The following is a 16126-nucleotide window of genomic DNA, read 5'->3' on the forward strand; positions in this document are numbered from 1 at the left end:
GTTAGTAACATTACTGTTATGTCTGTTGTTAATGTTTGATTTGCTTGACTGTGACAGAATTTTTTTAAAATAACAAATTAAACTAACAAATTAAATTAAATATAATGCAGTTTTTGTTATAATAACAATTATTTAATGACATAAGTAAAAAATATAATAAATATGTAATATAGTGCTCAGCAAAATCTCCTCTCTAGCTATTTTTTCTATTCAATTAACATGCTATGGTCATTAAATGGCTTTCCTGAGCTAAATGTAACGTTATGTGACATAATTGTTCTCCTGCTGTTATATTGACCGCTTTCCATGGTTTAAAAACACTAATTGGTCGATATTATGAATACTTTCTACCTGTACCTTACCCTTGCCTTTTGCAATGTGAAAATGAGATAAATAATGGACACAAATGAAAAACATGAATTCGTTTATTTGATGTCATTCATTTATTTATTGTTGCCAAATGGACAGATCTTTTTATAGTTTCCTCGTTAGCTAACGTTAGCCTAGCTAGCTTGCCAAGCTATTTTCATAAATAATCTGTAAGATCGTTTGTACCTTCATCTGTGACTGGAGGCCACTGTCTAACATCATCAACCCAACAAGTCATTCTGCCTGGCTGTAGCTGTCATCGAGGGTGCGTTATCACGGAGGTTTGTTTACATACCGCTAACAGCTCAGTAATGGCGTCGCCACAAGATGGCAGCCTACACAGAACGCTCGTCGGATTCGTGTATAGGGAGCAGCGGTGCTGAGCGCACACTCTACAAGATTAGACATGTATCAGACGTTAGTCTATGTTGCGCAACGAATCCTCCGCCATCGTCACGCGATCAGTGAACTGTGATTCGTGCGGCACTGATTGCAACGGCAACTCGCGCTGGATGAGCAGAGCAGACTTTTACATTAGTTTATAATGTTTTTTTTTTTTTTTATAAAAACAACAAAACGATAGTTTAGGCGAATGTGAGTGTAGCGGTGGAATATTCTATGGTAATCTCACGTTCAGTCATGGCCATATCGCGAGACAGCTTTTCACTCGACGAGATCTCGTCACACCCCTACTATCTACATATTAATCCTTATTCACTCAGAGTCTTTATGGTAGAGATGATCTTACCTCAGTGTCTCCAGTTTACAGAGAGGATTCGCCAGTAGAGCAGAAAGATGCTTTATTCCTGAGTCTCCTAGTTTATTCACAGACAGATGCAGTTCTCTCAGGTGTGAGGGGTTTGATCTCAGAGCTGAAGCCAGAGCAACACAACCTTCATCTGTGACTCCACAATCCCACAACCTGTAGAGAACAATGACACACATTAAGCCTTTATCCAGAGATAAACACAACACTTAAACTATAAATAACACAATGCTGTCAATATGAAATATATACAAATACTCATTAGTTCATGTTGTTCAAATACATCAGTTATGATTAGGGGATTGAATATACAGTTTGTACAGTATAAAAATCACTTCTATGGAAAGTCCCCATAAAACATGGAAAACGTGTGTGTGTGTGTGTGTGTGTGTGTGTTTGTGTGCTTAATGTATTTGTAAACATTTAAAGGAACGTGTGTGTGTGTGTGTGTGTGCTTAATGTATTTGTAAACATTTAAAGGAACGTGTGTGTGTGTGTGTGTGTGTTTGTGTGCTTAATGTATTTGTAAACATTTAAAGGAACGTGTGTGTGTGTGTGTGTGTGTGTGTTTGTGTGCTTAATGTATTTGTAAACATTTAAAGGAATGTGTGTGTGTGTGTGTGTGTTTGCTTAATGTATTTGTAAACATTTAAAGGAATGTGTGTGTGTGTGTGTTAGGGCTGGGAGAAAAAAATATTCACCAAACTATCGCAATTTTTTTGTTTACTGTTTTACGATCTTCTTCCAATTCGTCTGTCTATTAAACCTTTGACAAAATCATCGGTTGAATCATGCGTTAAAATAATGCATTTATCAATTACATTGTTTTGCCACTAGGTGGCGACAAGTGACTGTTAAAAAATGTATTTATTGAATTATTTATTCAAGAGAGTGTATTACTGTATGATGCTCCTGAAATAAAACTGAGTGATGTGATGAATTGTTTTTATAAATATGACTCATCTTATTCATCATGTACAGTCTGTATAAGTGTATGATTTAACTTTTCTCCATAGTCTAGTGTTAAAAACAAACCACAATACATTGCAATATCGAATCACAATATTGTAGAATCGCTATTCTTAAAAATCACAACACTTATAGTATCGGCACCCAATTATTTGTATATAGTCTAATAATAATAATAATAATACAATCTATTAATAATTAATTTAACAACAGCTTATATACTATTCGTGAACTATAAACTAATAGTTTGCAAATGATTTGTAAGCGCTGTGTTACTGTATACTTGTGATAAAGTGTCACCATTATTTCAAACTGGTCGCATTAAGTGTAATTGTTCCTTTTGTATGTGATGGAGTGATTCTTCTTTCTCAAAAATAACACAAAATAAACAAAGTAAAGATGAATTTGACTGATAGGATTATTATTATTTTTTTCTTTATATATAGCCTAGTGAAGCGATAAGCGCGCTCCGCCCCATGTGCGCGTGTAACTGAAGAGTGCGCTACTGCAGTGTAGAGGCTGACAGGACAGGAAAGCCGTTTTTCTGAGGTGAGAGTTTTTGTTTTAGCGTAGGCCTACACTTACGTCTCTGGGAGTTCCTATTGTGCTGGGTTCTCTGAAGTAGTCGTGATTCGCCTCTCACAACATAACATGCTCTAAACACACCACCCAGAATAATGTAAGTGGCTTTAATCGCGGCTTTGAACGATTACGTAATCGTGGCATCCATAATCGTAATCGCGATTAGAAGTTCGATTAATTGTGCAGCCCTACTGAGATGTAGATGTTCCTCTTCAGGGAGACTCTCACCGCTGTCTTCTACCGCCGGCAGGATCTGACGCTTCAAGCAGGAATCTGTCGCTGAACCGCCGGATGGGGCTTACGCCACACATATATTGTACACACTATCTACATATTAATCCTTATTCACTCAGAGTCTTTATGGTAGAGATGGTCTTACCACAGTCTCTCCAGTTTACAGAGAGGATTCTCCAGTAGATCAGAAAGATGCTTTATTCCTGAGTCTCCTAGTTTATTCTCAGACAGACTCAGATCTCTCAGGTGTGAGGGGTTTGATCTCAGAGCTGAAGCCAGAGCAACACAACCTTCATCTGTGACTCCACAATCCCTCAACCTGTAGAGAACAATGACACACATTAAGCCTCTGGTTTTCTTCAGGGTCTTTTTAACCCGCAAATGACTTTTGCTCAAATAATTCTCTTTGTCCAAATGGTATGAAACTTTCTACGGCTCTCAACACTTTCTAGATCTAAAAAAAAAATATATAAAAAAATTGTAATGATTTCTGTTTTTATGTTAGCGTGAAAGATCTCAATAAATAAACTGTCTGCACACTCAAATCCTTAGAGCAAATTTAATAGACCAAGCTTTCGGTCAAAAGACCATCCTCAGGGCATGTCTTTTGTCTTGTGTGTCTGAAACCTTGAAGATCGTGAGTGCGGTGTAACTCCTTCAAAATGTTAGCGTGAAAAAAATAGTGACACTAGTTGTCTTCGGGTCCCTGGAGACCCCGCATAGTAAATATACAAAATTCATCATCAAAATCAGAAACAACGCAGAACACACAGACAGAAATATATACATTTTACATTTGTAATACATTTTTGAGACTATAAAAACTGTTCTCTTATCATTTGTAAAATAAAATCATCCAAAATGTAGAAACATAACAAAAATAAATTGGTGACACTGACACATTGAAAATGTGCACACACACACACACACACACACACACACACACACACACACACACACACACACACACACACACACACACACACACACACTCACACAGGAATACATTTGTAAGGCTATGAAAAACTAATTTGTTATTGCTGTTCATGTTCATGTCATGTATTTTTACTCAATATGTAATTAATATAACTGTTCATTTCTAATAATTTTTGTTCTGTTAGTTAGTAACTGAAATGTTGATTAAAATTTTAGAATTATATTAACCCTTGTGTTCTGTTCGATTTCTGTGTACACCCCTTATGGACCGGGTCAAATTGACCCTAATTGGACTCAATACAATTCCTCAAAAATCACACTATGAAAAACAACAAAGATTTAGATACAAACTGTAAACTTTTAATATCAACATTTGTCAAACATTACAAAAACATTATATCTGAAAATATGATTTATGAAAATGTTTTTAAAACATTTTTTAAAACAGTTTTGTTTTGACAAAATTGAAAAATAAACAGTATACTGATTTTTTTTTTTTTTTTTTTTTTTTTACATTTTATGCTTTGAACATCGTAACTGAACAAAAAAATTGCTGTATAATGAAAATTTTTCATTTTCCTAAGTTAACTTTCCATAGTTTCCTAAGACCTATTTTCCTAGTTTCATTATTCACTCACTGGGAAGTGAGAAACCAAACATAACAAAAACATACAACAAATAAATGTTTTTTATTTATTTTTGGCTCTGTAAAGCTGCCTTTGAAAATCCTACATAAAAGTTTTGGTTAAAAACTAGGTATATAGATATTTTGAATATTGAAATGAGAGCTTATTTTACTATCTGTGTCTGACAAAGATTTTCATCTGTAATTTGCAAATAATTCTGAACACTGTAATTTTAGCTTTTTCAAGTGTGTTTGGTTAGGGTTAGAGCACTTTTAGATGCACTTGCACGTTAGAACTGGAGTTGAAGTGCCCTGACATACAGAAAATAAATGTTTTTATTTTGTGTCTGTACAGTTGCTTTTGAATGGCTGTCTATGAGGGTCAAATTGACCCACGAACATCATGAACGTAACAGTAATTTTGTTTGTATATGTCAAAACACATCAGCATGTTGAAACTTTGCATGCATGTTCATCATGATAAATGAGAAAAAGTCACAAAATATCAAGAAAAAAAACAAAGGTTAACCAGTATTTCCAACAACTTGAAAATCGAAACGGGTAAAATTGACCCGCAACATAACACAAGGGTTAAAAACAGACGATTGAAATAAAGGATAAAATCTAAAAATGTATCTTTGTAACATTGTTCAGGTTTGATTCTAATCATAACATTATTGAAAAGCATTTTTCAGTACAAAAATGCTAAACTTTGACAAAATTGTAATTTATTTTTGTTATAATTGTGATTTTATAATATTTAGGTATGAATACAACTGAATCCAACTTGTGAAAAGATATATTTAGTTAGTCGAATAGCAAATAGTGGAACTCTATAGCCATCTAGTGGTTAAGAAAAAATGGGCACAAATCTTACATTAAACCATATAAAGTTATCAATGTTATCCCCATGAATGAAAGTCAGAAATCTGGGTCTTTTATAAAGTGAATTTTACATAAAATGCTGTTTTTTTGTAAAAAAGCCTATTTAAATATATATATATATATATATATATTAGTGCTGGGCAAGTTAACGCGTTATTAATTAATGCCGACAATTTTTTTATCGCGCGTTAACGCAGAGTTTTTTTTTTTCTTTTTTTTTTTGAAAGTCCGTTGCTCACTGGCTCTGAATACACATAGGCCTACAGTCAAACCATGATCACAGGAGGGGTGGGATGTTGGTCAGCCAGCAAATAACCCACCCAAACCAGCAGTGGAGAGGCTTTGGCAGGTTCTCTCAGGTGAACAGAAAGGGAGACAGCGCTCCGCGAGTGAATGACAGGCGCTCTATGGATAGTAACCATGGAAACGGCTTCTGTGCGCTATGCAACTGTAGCCTTTTTAACTTAAATTAAAATTATACATAACTTTACCTGATAGGCCTGCGTTTAGTTTAGCGGGGATGCTCTGCCATGTGAATTCCCTCCTGTTGTGAATTCCCTCCCTCCTATTTAGATTCTGGAAACTCACAAACAGCGAGCCGAGGATCAGTCTCTCTTCCAATGATTTGTGCTGCGCGTCGTGTACAAAAAAGTTAAACAATTCAACTTCGGCAACGCGCGTGCGTGAGGCGAGCATGACCGCAACAGTTTCACAGGAACGCACCCGCTTGTCGCTGCACCTGTGCTCGACCACTTCACCTCACTCTAGGCTGAATGATTTATACTTCTGTGTCGGACTTACGCCGGAGCCTCTACGCTATAGACTACGCGTTGGTTTTCATTTATATATCTGCGTCGTTGTAATCGTCGCAATTACACATGCAGAGGGAGAGTGTGAAACCCGGGGAGCGGTTCTAGCAATCACAGCGCTTGCGGTACGCGTAGAATTGACGTTACATTTTTGGAGAGATGCACGTCAGGGTACGCGCGCTACACAGCTACGGCGTGAGTTCGACGCAGAAGTATAAATTGGGCTTTACCTCTGTTTAATGTAATCTTACGTGGGAAACCATGGCATGCCATGACCAAACCTAAGCTGCTATCAGAGAAGTAACATTGGTCGACTTATATCAGTAGTAGTGATCATGACCCTTTGACTAGACTGTTTCTGCTGCTCCCTGATACAAGATACCTGTTCAGAAAAAAACACACAAGAAAACAGGACTCGTTTTAACCAGCTAGATAAAAGGTAATGCCCTGGCAGTGGCAAATAGCTTTGTTTAAATATTTGATTTGATTACATTAATGTTTAAGTTGAGATTTACAAGAAATATTTTATTGATACTGTGTAAAGGGAATACTGCTGGTATAAAAGCACCTTATTTGTTTAAAGTTTTTGCAAACCACATGTTATTGCACTTTTGTAGCAGTACATTTAAATCAAAAGTGCGCAAAACACTACTTTAGAATTCATTATTCAATTTTGCGCATAACAACGCGATTAATCGCGATTAATCATGATTAATCACAAGAAGATCATGCGATTAATCGTGATAAAAATTTTTTATCGTTGCCCAGCACTAGTAAAAATACAAAATCAGAAACAACGCAGAACACACAGACAGAAATATATACATATTAATATATATATATACGTATAAAAACTGTTCTCTTATCATTTGTAAAATAAAATCATCCAAAATGCAGAAACATAACAAAAATAAATTGGTGACACTGACACATTGAAAATGTGCACACACACACACACACACACACACACACACACACACACACACACACACACACACACACACACACACACACACACACACACACACACACACACACACACACACACACACACACACACACACACACACACACACACTCACACTCACACACAAAGGAATACATTTGTAAGGCTATGAAAAACTAATTTGTTATTGCTGTTCATGTTCATGTCATGTATTTTTACTCAATATGTAATTAATATAACTGTTCATTTCTGTTAATTTTTGTTCTGTTAGTTAGTAACTGAAATGTTGATTAAAATTTTTGAATTATATTAAAAACAGACGATTGAAATAAAGGATAAAATCTAAAAATGTATCTTTGTAACATTGTTCAGGTTTGAATCTAATCATAACATTATTGAAAAAAAAATTTCAGTACAAAAATGCTAAACTTTGACAAAAGTATTTTATTTTTGTTATAATTGTGATTTTATAATATTTAGGTATGAATCCAACTGAATCCAACTTGTGAAAAGATATATTTAGTTAGTCGAATAGCAAATAGTGGAGCTCAATAGCCATCTAGTGGTTAAAATTATAATTTTTTATTTTAAAACTGCATTTTCCAAAAAAATGGGCACAAATCTTACATTAAACCATATAAAGTTATCCATGTTATCCCCATGAATGAAAGTCAGAAATCTGGGTCTTTTATAAAGTGAATTTTACATAAAATGCTGTTTTTTTGTAAAAAGCCTATTTAAATAAATATTTATTTATAGAAATTTAAAAATATATAAAAAGTTACAGTAAAATTATATTTGTAAAAAACAAAAAAAAAACAAAAAACTATTATTGTGTTACAAAATTAAATGTTATTGTCTGGGGTCCCTGGAGACCCCAAAGATAACTAGTGTCGGCCCCAAATGAAGATAACACAAGGGTTAACCCTTTATCCAGAGATAAATATAACACTTAAACAATAAATAACATAATGCTGTCAACATGAAATGTATAGAAATACTCAATAGTTCACTTTGTTAAAATACATCAGTTATGATTAGGGGATTGAATATACAGTTTGTACAGATTAAAAATCAGTATTTCTATGGAAAGTCCCCATAAAACATGGAAACCCAGCTTGCTCCAACAGAGGCTGAAGCGTGTGGTTATCTATGAGTGTCGTAATATCCCTGTCTAGTGGACGTGTGGAAGCGGCGTGAGACTGAAGCACTGAAAGCCCTCGCGCTGCTCATATGCTGAGAGAGAGATAAGACAGTAGAGCTGACCGATTCAGCTTTACAATACTGTGATCTCCATTCACACACACACACCATCTTCTTACAATTCCTCTATTAAACCTTTGACTAAATCACATCGCAACACTTTACATCTGTGTTGGCGCTGCCGCTGACCCAGAGAGAGTTGGCATGAAACAGCTTAAATAGAAGTAATGGGATAAAAGTTTAAAGTTCAGATATAAACACTGATCTAGCTTTTGATAGAAACAACTGAAGGCACTCTCTGTAATCTCAATGAGGTCTGAAAAATGAAATGCCTGATATCACAGCGCTGATAAGCACAGCTCCTCAAAACTCTCCACTGACTTTATCAAGCCCACGGCTTTTAGTTTTTGGGTGGTTTGTAAAACCCTCAACACAGAGGCTTTATCCATTTGCAGATATTCCTCTGTTTTCAAACTAAAATAAAAATCTCTACTAATTTCATCAAAATCGTGTGTATCAAATCGCCTATAAAATCCTGAGCTTCATTCTCTCTCTCTCGCACAGCTCTCTCTCTCATCAGTAGCCATAGCAGCTCCGGAGCCGGTTCTGATCCAGGGTCAGTTTACTCCAGAGGTGTTCAGCGCATGCGTCTCTATTGATGAGGCTCCAGCGGGCCTGACACTTATATCTATATAAAGCGCTGTTACAACAAGCTAATGTTCAGTTTATTATAATATATAGCTAATGCTCATCTCATAAACATGAATTAAAGATTTTAAAATGATTGCAAAATCACCAAATAGGAGGCGATATGCACTATGTAAATCAGCATTTAACAAAAGAAGAAAGTAGTCGTATGGCGCGCTTTTTCTCAGCGTCTGTTTCCATGGAGACTCGTGGATTCGTCTCTGTTGAGAAGGTCTGGTGTGTGAACCATGAAATTAAACAATAAAACCAAATAATGTGGTTTAATCAAGCAAGAGTTCAGGGTATGTTTGAGGGTAAGATAAGCTTGCTTTCTGGAACACACCCCAGGACACAGGCAGATCTCCAAACCAGGAATAGCAGAAAACAAGGACAACGCTCAGTAATGCCAGGAACTCTAGACAAGACTCTGCGCTGAGACAAACAACTGAACTGGGGAAATAGGCAGAGAGACTGAGGGATCATGAGTGCATATCATTTGTGCAATATCTCTTTTTTAAACAATGAATTAAACATATCAGCAAGTTTAACTGTTATTCTAAGAGATTATGGGAGGGAGAAAGATTATGTAAAACTGATCAAATGAAAAACATTAAAAACATCTGGTTTTCTTAACCTAAATAAACGTATTAACATTTTAATTAAATTAAAATAAATATTAAAAAGTCTAAATATAAATGTTCATTTGTTTAAATGTTAATTATAAATGCATATATTTGAAAATAAATTTCTCACAAATATCATAAAAACGGTTACGTAGATCATTAATCAGGTCAGATAGGTGGAGGGTTTAAAAGCTGAAGTGTGACACTCATATTATTTGTTAAAGCATTAATGTATAATGTTTAAGTAAGAACTGTTATAATGTTTTAGCAGTGATGCTTGTTCTCAGTGTTACTTACCCAGCGTATCTAGTTGCTGTAACCACAGGCATCAGCTTCTGGAGAACTTCATCTGCTGTGTTTTGGGGGACACTAATAGAAAATAAAAAATAAATAAGTTAATTAATAATGCTAACAATAATAATAATTCATAACATAAGTAAATAATACATTATACCTTCATAAATACCCTCAAATATGTTTTTAATTAAACACTGCTTTATAAAGGACGTGTGGAAAGTTGTTTAGTGTCTATAACTGTAGAAGCCTCGTATTCAGCAACACAGATTTGTTTCTCTTTCTCTTGTCAATGTCGCTTGTCAAGGTCTATTAGTCTACATTTACACTACAAGACTATTCTGACATATCAGATTTTGTCCTGTCAAATGCGTAAATTTTCATGAATCAAGAAGTATTTTGTGTTGAACAAGTTTTTGAAATGAGAAGTAAGCTAATTGTGATAAAGTCACATTAACTGGGGCAGCAGCACTGGCGCGCACACACACACACACACACACACAAGCACGCGTACACACACACACGCACACACACTCACACAAACACACAGACAGAAACACACACACATGTCTGGTCCACTATCTTTGTGGAGACTCTCCATAGGCGTAATGTTTTTTATACTGTACAAAGTAAACTGTATATTCTGTCCCCTTACACTAACACACAGACACACACACACACACACACACACACACACACACACACACACACACACACACACACACACACACACACACACACACACACTAACCCTACCCCTAAACCTACCCATCACACACACACACACACACACACACACACACACACTAACCCTACCCATCACAGAAAACTTTCTGCATTTTTACTGCATTTTTACATTTCCAAAAAACATCACTCATTAGGATTTATAATCATAATAATGCTTCACTCAAGGGGACCAAAAAATGTCCCCACAAGGACAAGGATTTCAGATCACCTTTGTGGGGACATTTGGTCACAATGTAATATAAACATGAGCACACACACACAGACACTCAGACACACACACACAGACAGACAGACAGACAGACACACACACACACACACACACACACACACACACACACTCAGACACACGCAGACAGACAGACACACACACACACAGACAGACAGACAAACACACACACACACACACACAGACAGACACTCACACACACACACACACACACACACACACACACACACACACACACACACACAGACACTCAGACACACACACACACACACACACACACAGAGACACAAACACACACACACACTAGTAGTGGGAAGTTTGGGTCATTTTACTGACTCTGATCTTTGAATCTCATTTAGCAAAATGAACGAATCTTTTTGTTCATTTCATAATTAAAACATCATGTTAAATGGCCCAATATATTTAGTACGGAAATGTTGATTACAATTGAAAAAATAACAATAAACTATAGGGTAATGCAGCCAAAGCCAAATGATAAGAAACGGAAACGTGTAATTGATTGATGAGTCGGGTCTTAAGTTCAGGCTATGGCGTTCTGTTAGTTCCCCTCGCCTCCTGATCCGAGACGCTCTTTCTTTTGCAACTTCAAATGCATCACGTCTGTTCCCGCCTCTCGTGTCTTCGGGTTCGGACTTCGAGACGTTACGTTAGTTCAGTCGACTCGTCAGTGTCTGATCGGGGCCGTGTGACACAGACATGATATAGAGATAGACGCTCTATTGGCCGCTGGGCGCCAGAAATGCGGCCGCCATCTTTAACCGCTCATACTCCTAGTTGCGTTGTGTAGCAGCAGTTAAGATGCCAGAGCACTGTGCAGGAGTGATGGCCATCTCAAAACACTGCTTCATGAAGCTTCCAAGCCTTTACAGATCGTGTGTTCTGAATCAATGGTTCGGAGCGCGTATCAAACTGCCAGAGTCACGTGATTTCAGGAAACGAGGCTTCATTACGTCACAGCTGTTTCGGGACACTTTTGAATGTCAATGTTTCGGGGGGCGGGCCAAGATGGCGACCTGGGTAGACGCTTTCCTGTGAGCTCGTGAATTTTTCAAAGTACCAAACTTTTAGAATTATCCTAATGGACTCAAAGATCGTTTTCTGAGAAGTGACTTGTTGCCTTTGTATTTTATGCACGGACAGTAGGAATATTTAACCTAAAAAAGAGAAAAAAGTGAAGTTCTTCCGTCGTCGCGTTATGAAACAGTGAACCGGCTAACGGTTAGCTTATAAAAGAGGAGTTAGCAACGTGACAGATTAGCCCTGAAAATATGGCCAAAAAAGAAGCAAGACGCAAGGGAGGACTGATAATGGACCTGGAGTCTGATGCTTTCCCAAACTTATGTTCACCTCTTCCTGAAACCCCTCTGAATAGCCCCAGTCCAAAGAAGGTCCGCACTGAAATTTCGAAGAAAGGAGCGGAAAATGTGTCCAATGCTGATATCCTGAATGCTATTCACGGACTGAATGACCGATTCTCCAAGTTTGAAGAAATGGTGAACAAGAACACGGCGGAGATTGTTGTCATGCAGGAGCATATGAAAGACCTTGGGATGCATTGTTAGGCGACAGATGACATCGTGAAGAAGCTGAACGAGCGAGCGACTGCAATTCAGGAGCGGCAGGAGGAGGCTGAGAGATATAGCCGACGATGGAATCTCCGTCTGCTTAATCTCCCGGAATACAGCAACGAAGATGTGAGAAAGGAGGTGCTGGAAATAATCGCCCAGATCATTCCAGAAGAAAAGTCCAGACTTGAGTTCCTGGTAGACACTGTACACAGAGTGGGGAGAAATAAAGATGACAACAAACCACGTCCCATTATCATGCAATTCACCATGCGCACTTTCCGACACAAAGTATGGAGAGCCTCCCTCAACTCCGATGTGTTGAAAAAGAAAAATCTACGGATGGCAGAGGACCTCACTTACACGGAGAGACAGTGCAGGAACAAACTCTGGCCAATGGTTAAACAAGCCCGTGACGAAGGGAAGAAGACCAAATGGATCGGCCCGGTGGCCATCATTGATGGTGTAAGACATACAGTTTAAGAATTAATTAGTTGAATAATAAGGTGATCTTAAGTTAAGTTGATTGCTAAGTAATATTAATAAGATCCCTTAACTACCTCAAGCTAACCCAGGTTATTGTTCTTAAGGAACAATGGCTAATTTAAGTTTACATGTTTGATTAGATGTATTGTTTTACCGGGAATATGTTCATACCTTGGGTTAAGTTCTCCTACTAAGGCATTTATTGTCTACTGTATAGCACTATCATATTGATGTGATTACCTATGTTCGAAATTAGCATACTGCACTACGAGTACTAGTAGTTAAATAACCTATTTCTACAGTGGCACAGTTACTTGCTTAATTAAGCAATTTATTCACTTCTTTATATTAAAAAGAGAAAGAAATGAGTCTTCAATTTCATAAGGTACTCAATATTTAGAGTTCTTGTTTGAGAGTATCTACTTGTGTATCTATATCTCAACACTTTACAAGTTCCTGTTTATTTACAGACTTCTAGTTCACTTTATTTTATTTTTCTATGACAGACTTCCACTTCAGTTCCTTAAAAATAATATCCCTTAATGTTAGAGGTATCCGTGACAGCACCAAAAGAAAATCTATTTTTATTTTTTGTAGACGAAAAAATGCAGATTTAATCCTTTTACAAGAGACTCACTCAAGTGAAAATGATGTGAAATTTTGGAAAGCACAATGGGGTGATCAGTGTTATTTCTGTCATGCCTCTCAACAATCTGCTGGTGTAGCTATTCTCCTCAACAAATTTAAAGGTATTATTATTGAATCATTATTTTCAGATGAGGGTAGATGGATTATTTTAGTTTTCAAACTGGATAACACCATTTTTATAGTTTGTAACTTATATAATCATAACAACACAGCTCTAGCCAAAACAATGTGTATACAATTGTGTAAGAAACTTGAAGCTCTTAAACTGAAGTATAAAGAAGCACAATTGATTATTGGGGGAGATTATAATGATGCTCCAGATGATCTCTTAGATCGATTACCGATGAGAACAGTTCAACATTCACGATTTAAAAGCATTGCATATATTTGTGAACAACTTTCGGTTGTAGATGTATGGCGATATTTAAATTCTGATACAAAAGAATTTACTTGGAGTAATGCGAATAGATCTCTACAATCCAGAATTGACTTGTGGCTTATATCACCTTCTTGCACACAATTTGTTTCAGAAGCATCTCACGATTTTGCTCCCTTATCTGATCATAGATTGATTAAAATTCATTTAATAGGCACTAAACAAAATGAAAAACAATCTTCGTGGTTTCTGGAAACTAAATAATGACTTATTAAATGATGAAATATTTTGTGTTGATGTTAAAAGAACAGCGAATCAGATATTTAGTGATCCTAAAATGAATCATACACAAAAATGGGAATACTTTAAATTTAAGATAAGAGAAAAAGCAATGAGACGGAGTAAAGAAATAAAAAATAATAACGCTTCAAAAGAAATTAGTATCATGAACGAACTAAATACATTATTGAAGAAAGATAATCTATTAGAGGAAGAAGAAATTAAATTGAAGAAACTAAAAGAAGAAATAGATCATACATATATTAATATGGCTAAAGGAGCCTTCATAAGGTCAAGAGCAAAATGGTTGGAATTAGGCGAAAAGAACTCTAGCTACTTTTTTGCCCTAGAGAAACGAAATCAAAAAAGAAACAATATCTCTGCACTCAAGATTGATGATGTCATAACCACTAATCATTTAGACATTTCAAAATATGTTTATTCATTCTACAGTAACATATACAAATCAAATTCCCAAATCAATGATTGTGATAAGTTTATTGAATCAATTAAAAAATATACACCAACCATTTCAGAGCCCTTCAAAACTAATTGTGAACGACCCATCACAAAATCAGAAATATCAGAAGCAATTCAATCAATGAAAAAAGGAAAATCTCCAGGCAACGACGGCCTCTCGGTTGAATTCTATTTACATTTTTGGAATATTATTGTGGATCCTTTATTGGAATTATTTAAGGAATGTCAAGATAGGAAAGAAATGTCAACAAGTATGAAACAGGGTATTATAACGCTAATCCCTAAACCGGAAAAAGACCACCTTATGATAGAAAATTGGAGACCTATTACGCTCCTAAATATAGATTACAAAATTATCTCATTGGTATATGCTAAAAGGTTAAAAAAAGATCTTGGAGAAATTATCGCCGAAACTCAAACTGGATTTATGTCCAACCGTCATATTAGTTCCAACATAAGGCTTGTTCTTGACTTATTAGACTACTCTGAAAACATTGATAATGACTCCCTTATAGTTTTTCTTGATTTTTACAAGGCTTTTGATACGGTGGAATATCATTTTTTGTTTAAAGCACTTCAATCCTTTGGTTTTGGTCAAAATTTTATTTCAACAATTGAAATGTTTTATAAAAATATTGACAGTTGTGTCATACTTTATCCAAACACTACCAAAAGATTTCCAGTGCTGAGATCCGTCCGTCAAGGCTGTCCGATTTCTCCCTTTTTATTTTTGATTGTTGTTGAATTGCTCTCATTACATATTTTAAAGAACCCAATAATTCAAGGTTTGTCTATTTTTGGAAAGGAAATTAAACTGACCCAACTAGCTGATGATACAGCATTATTCTTAAAGGACAAACATCAGATTGGAAAAGCTGTAGCATTAATAGACGAATTCTCAGCTGCTTCTGGACTAAAATTGAATAAATCTAAATGCGAAATTTTATGTCTGTTTGAAACAAACGATAAAACCATATATAATATGCCTGTTAAAAATTGTATTAGATATCTCGGTGTTTTTGTTTGTAAGAATGTTATAGAGCGCCAACGATTTAACTTCTCCCCCAAAATGAAAAAATCTAAAACTATATTGAACCTATGGCTTCAAAGAGAGTTATCAATCTTAGGTAGGGTCCTTTTGACTAAGGCTGAAGGAGTTTCTAGATTTGTGTATCCAGCACTTTCCCTTAATGTCTGTGATTCTACATGTAAAGAAATCAATGATATGTTTGTTAAATTTGTATGGAAGAATAAGCACCACCATTTGAAAAAAGCTATGCTTTCTGGTCCTAAAGCTAAAGGGGGTTTTGATCTATTAGATTTTGTGGATTTAAATTATACTTTTAAAGTTAAATGGTTAAAGGAATGCT

The 16126-nt window shown here is 36.0% G+C and overlaps 1 protein-coding gene across 50 annotated transcripts in view; it reads right to left on the reverse strand.

Annotated features, from left to right (window-relative positions):
- The window catches only part of LOC130072179 (protein NLRC5-like), a 912375-nt gene that overhangs the window by 578876 nt on the left and 317373 nt on the right, over window positions 1-16126 (reverse strand). For 35 of the 50 annotated variants that reach the window (XM_056237149.1, XM_056237148.1, XM_056237144.1 and 32 more), the window contains 2 exons: window positions 3066-3239; window positions 1118-1291 (listed from right to left, as the gene is read on the reverse strand). The exons of 7 other annotated variants lie outside the window; for them this stretch is intronic. In XM_056237149.1, coding sequence (XP_056093124.1) covers window positions 1118-1291; window positions 3066-3239 — 348 coding nt within the window. Of the gene's footprint in view, window positions 1-1117; window positions 1292-3065; window positions 3240-9931; window positions 10004-16126 lie in introns of all 50 variants that reach the window. 8 more of the 50 variants (XM_056237186.1, XM_056237176.1, XM_056237182.1 and 5 more) reach the window with 3 other exon arrangements.

This window comes from Rhinichthys klamathensis, unplaced genomic scaffold (genome assembly GCF_029890125.1).
Source record: "Rhinichthys klamathensis goyatoka isolate OS25496 unplaced genomic scaffold, OSU_Roscu_1.1 h1tg000481l_1, whole genome shotgun sequence".
Lineage (NCBI taxonomy): Eukaryota > Metazoa > Chordata > Actinopteri > Cypriniformes > Leuciscidae > Rhinichthys > Rhinichthys klamathensis.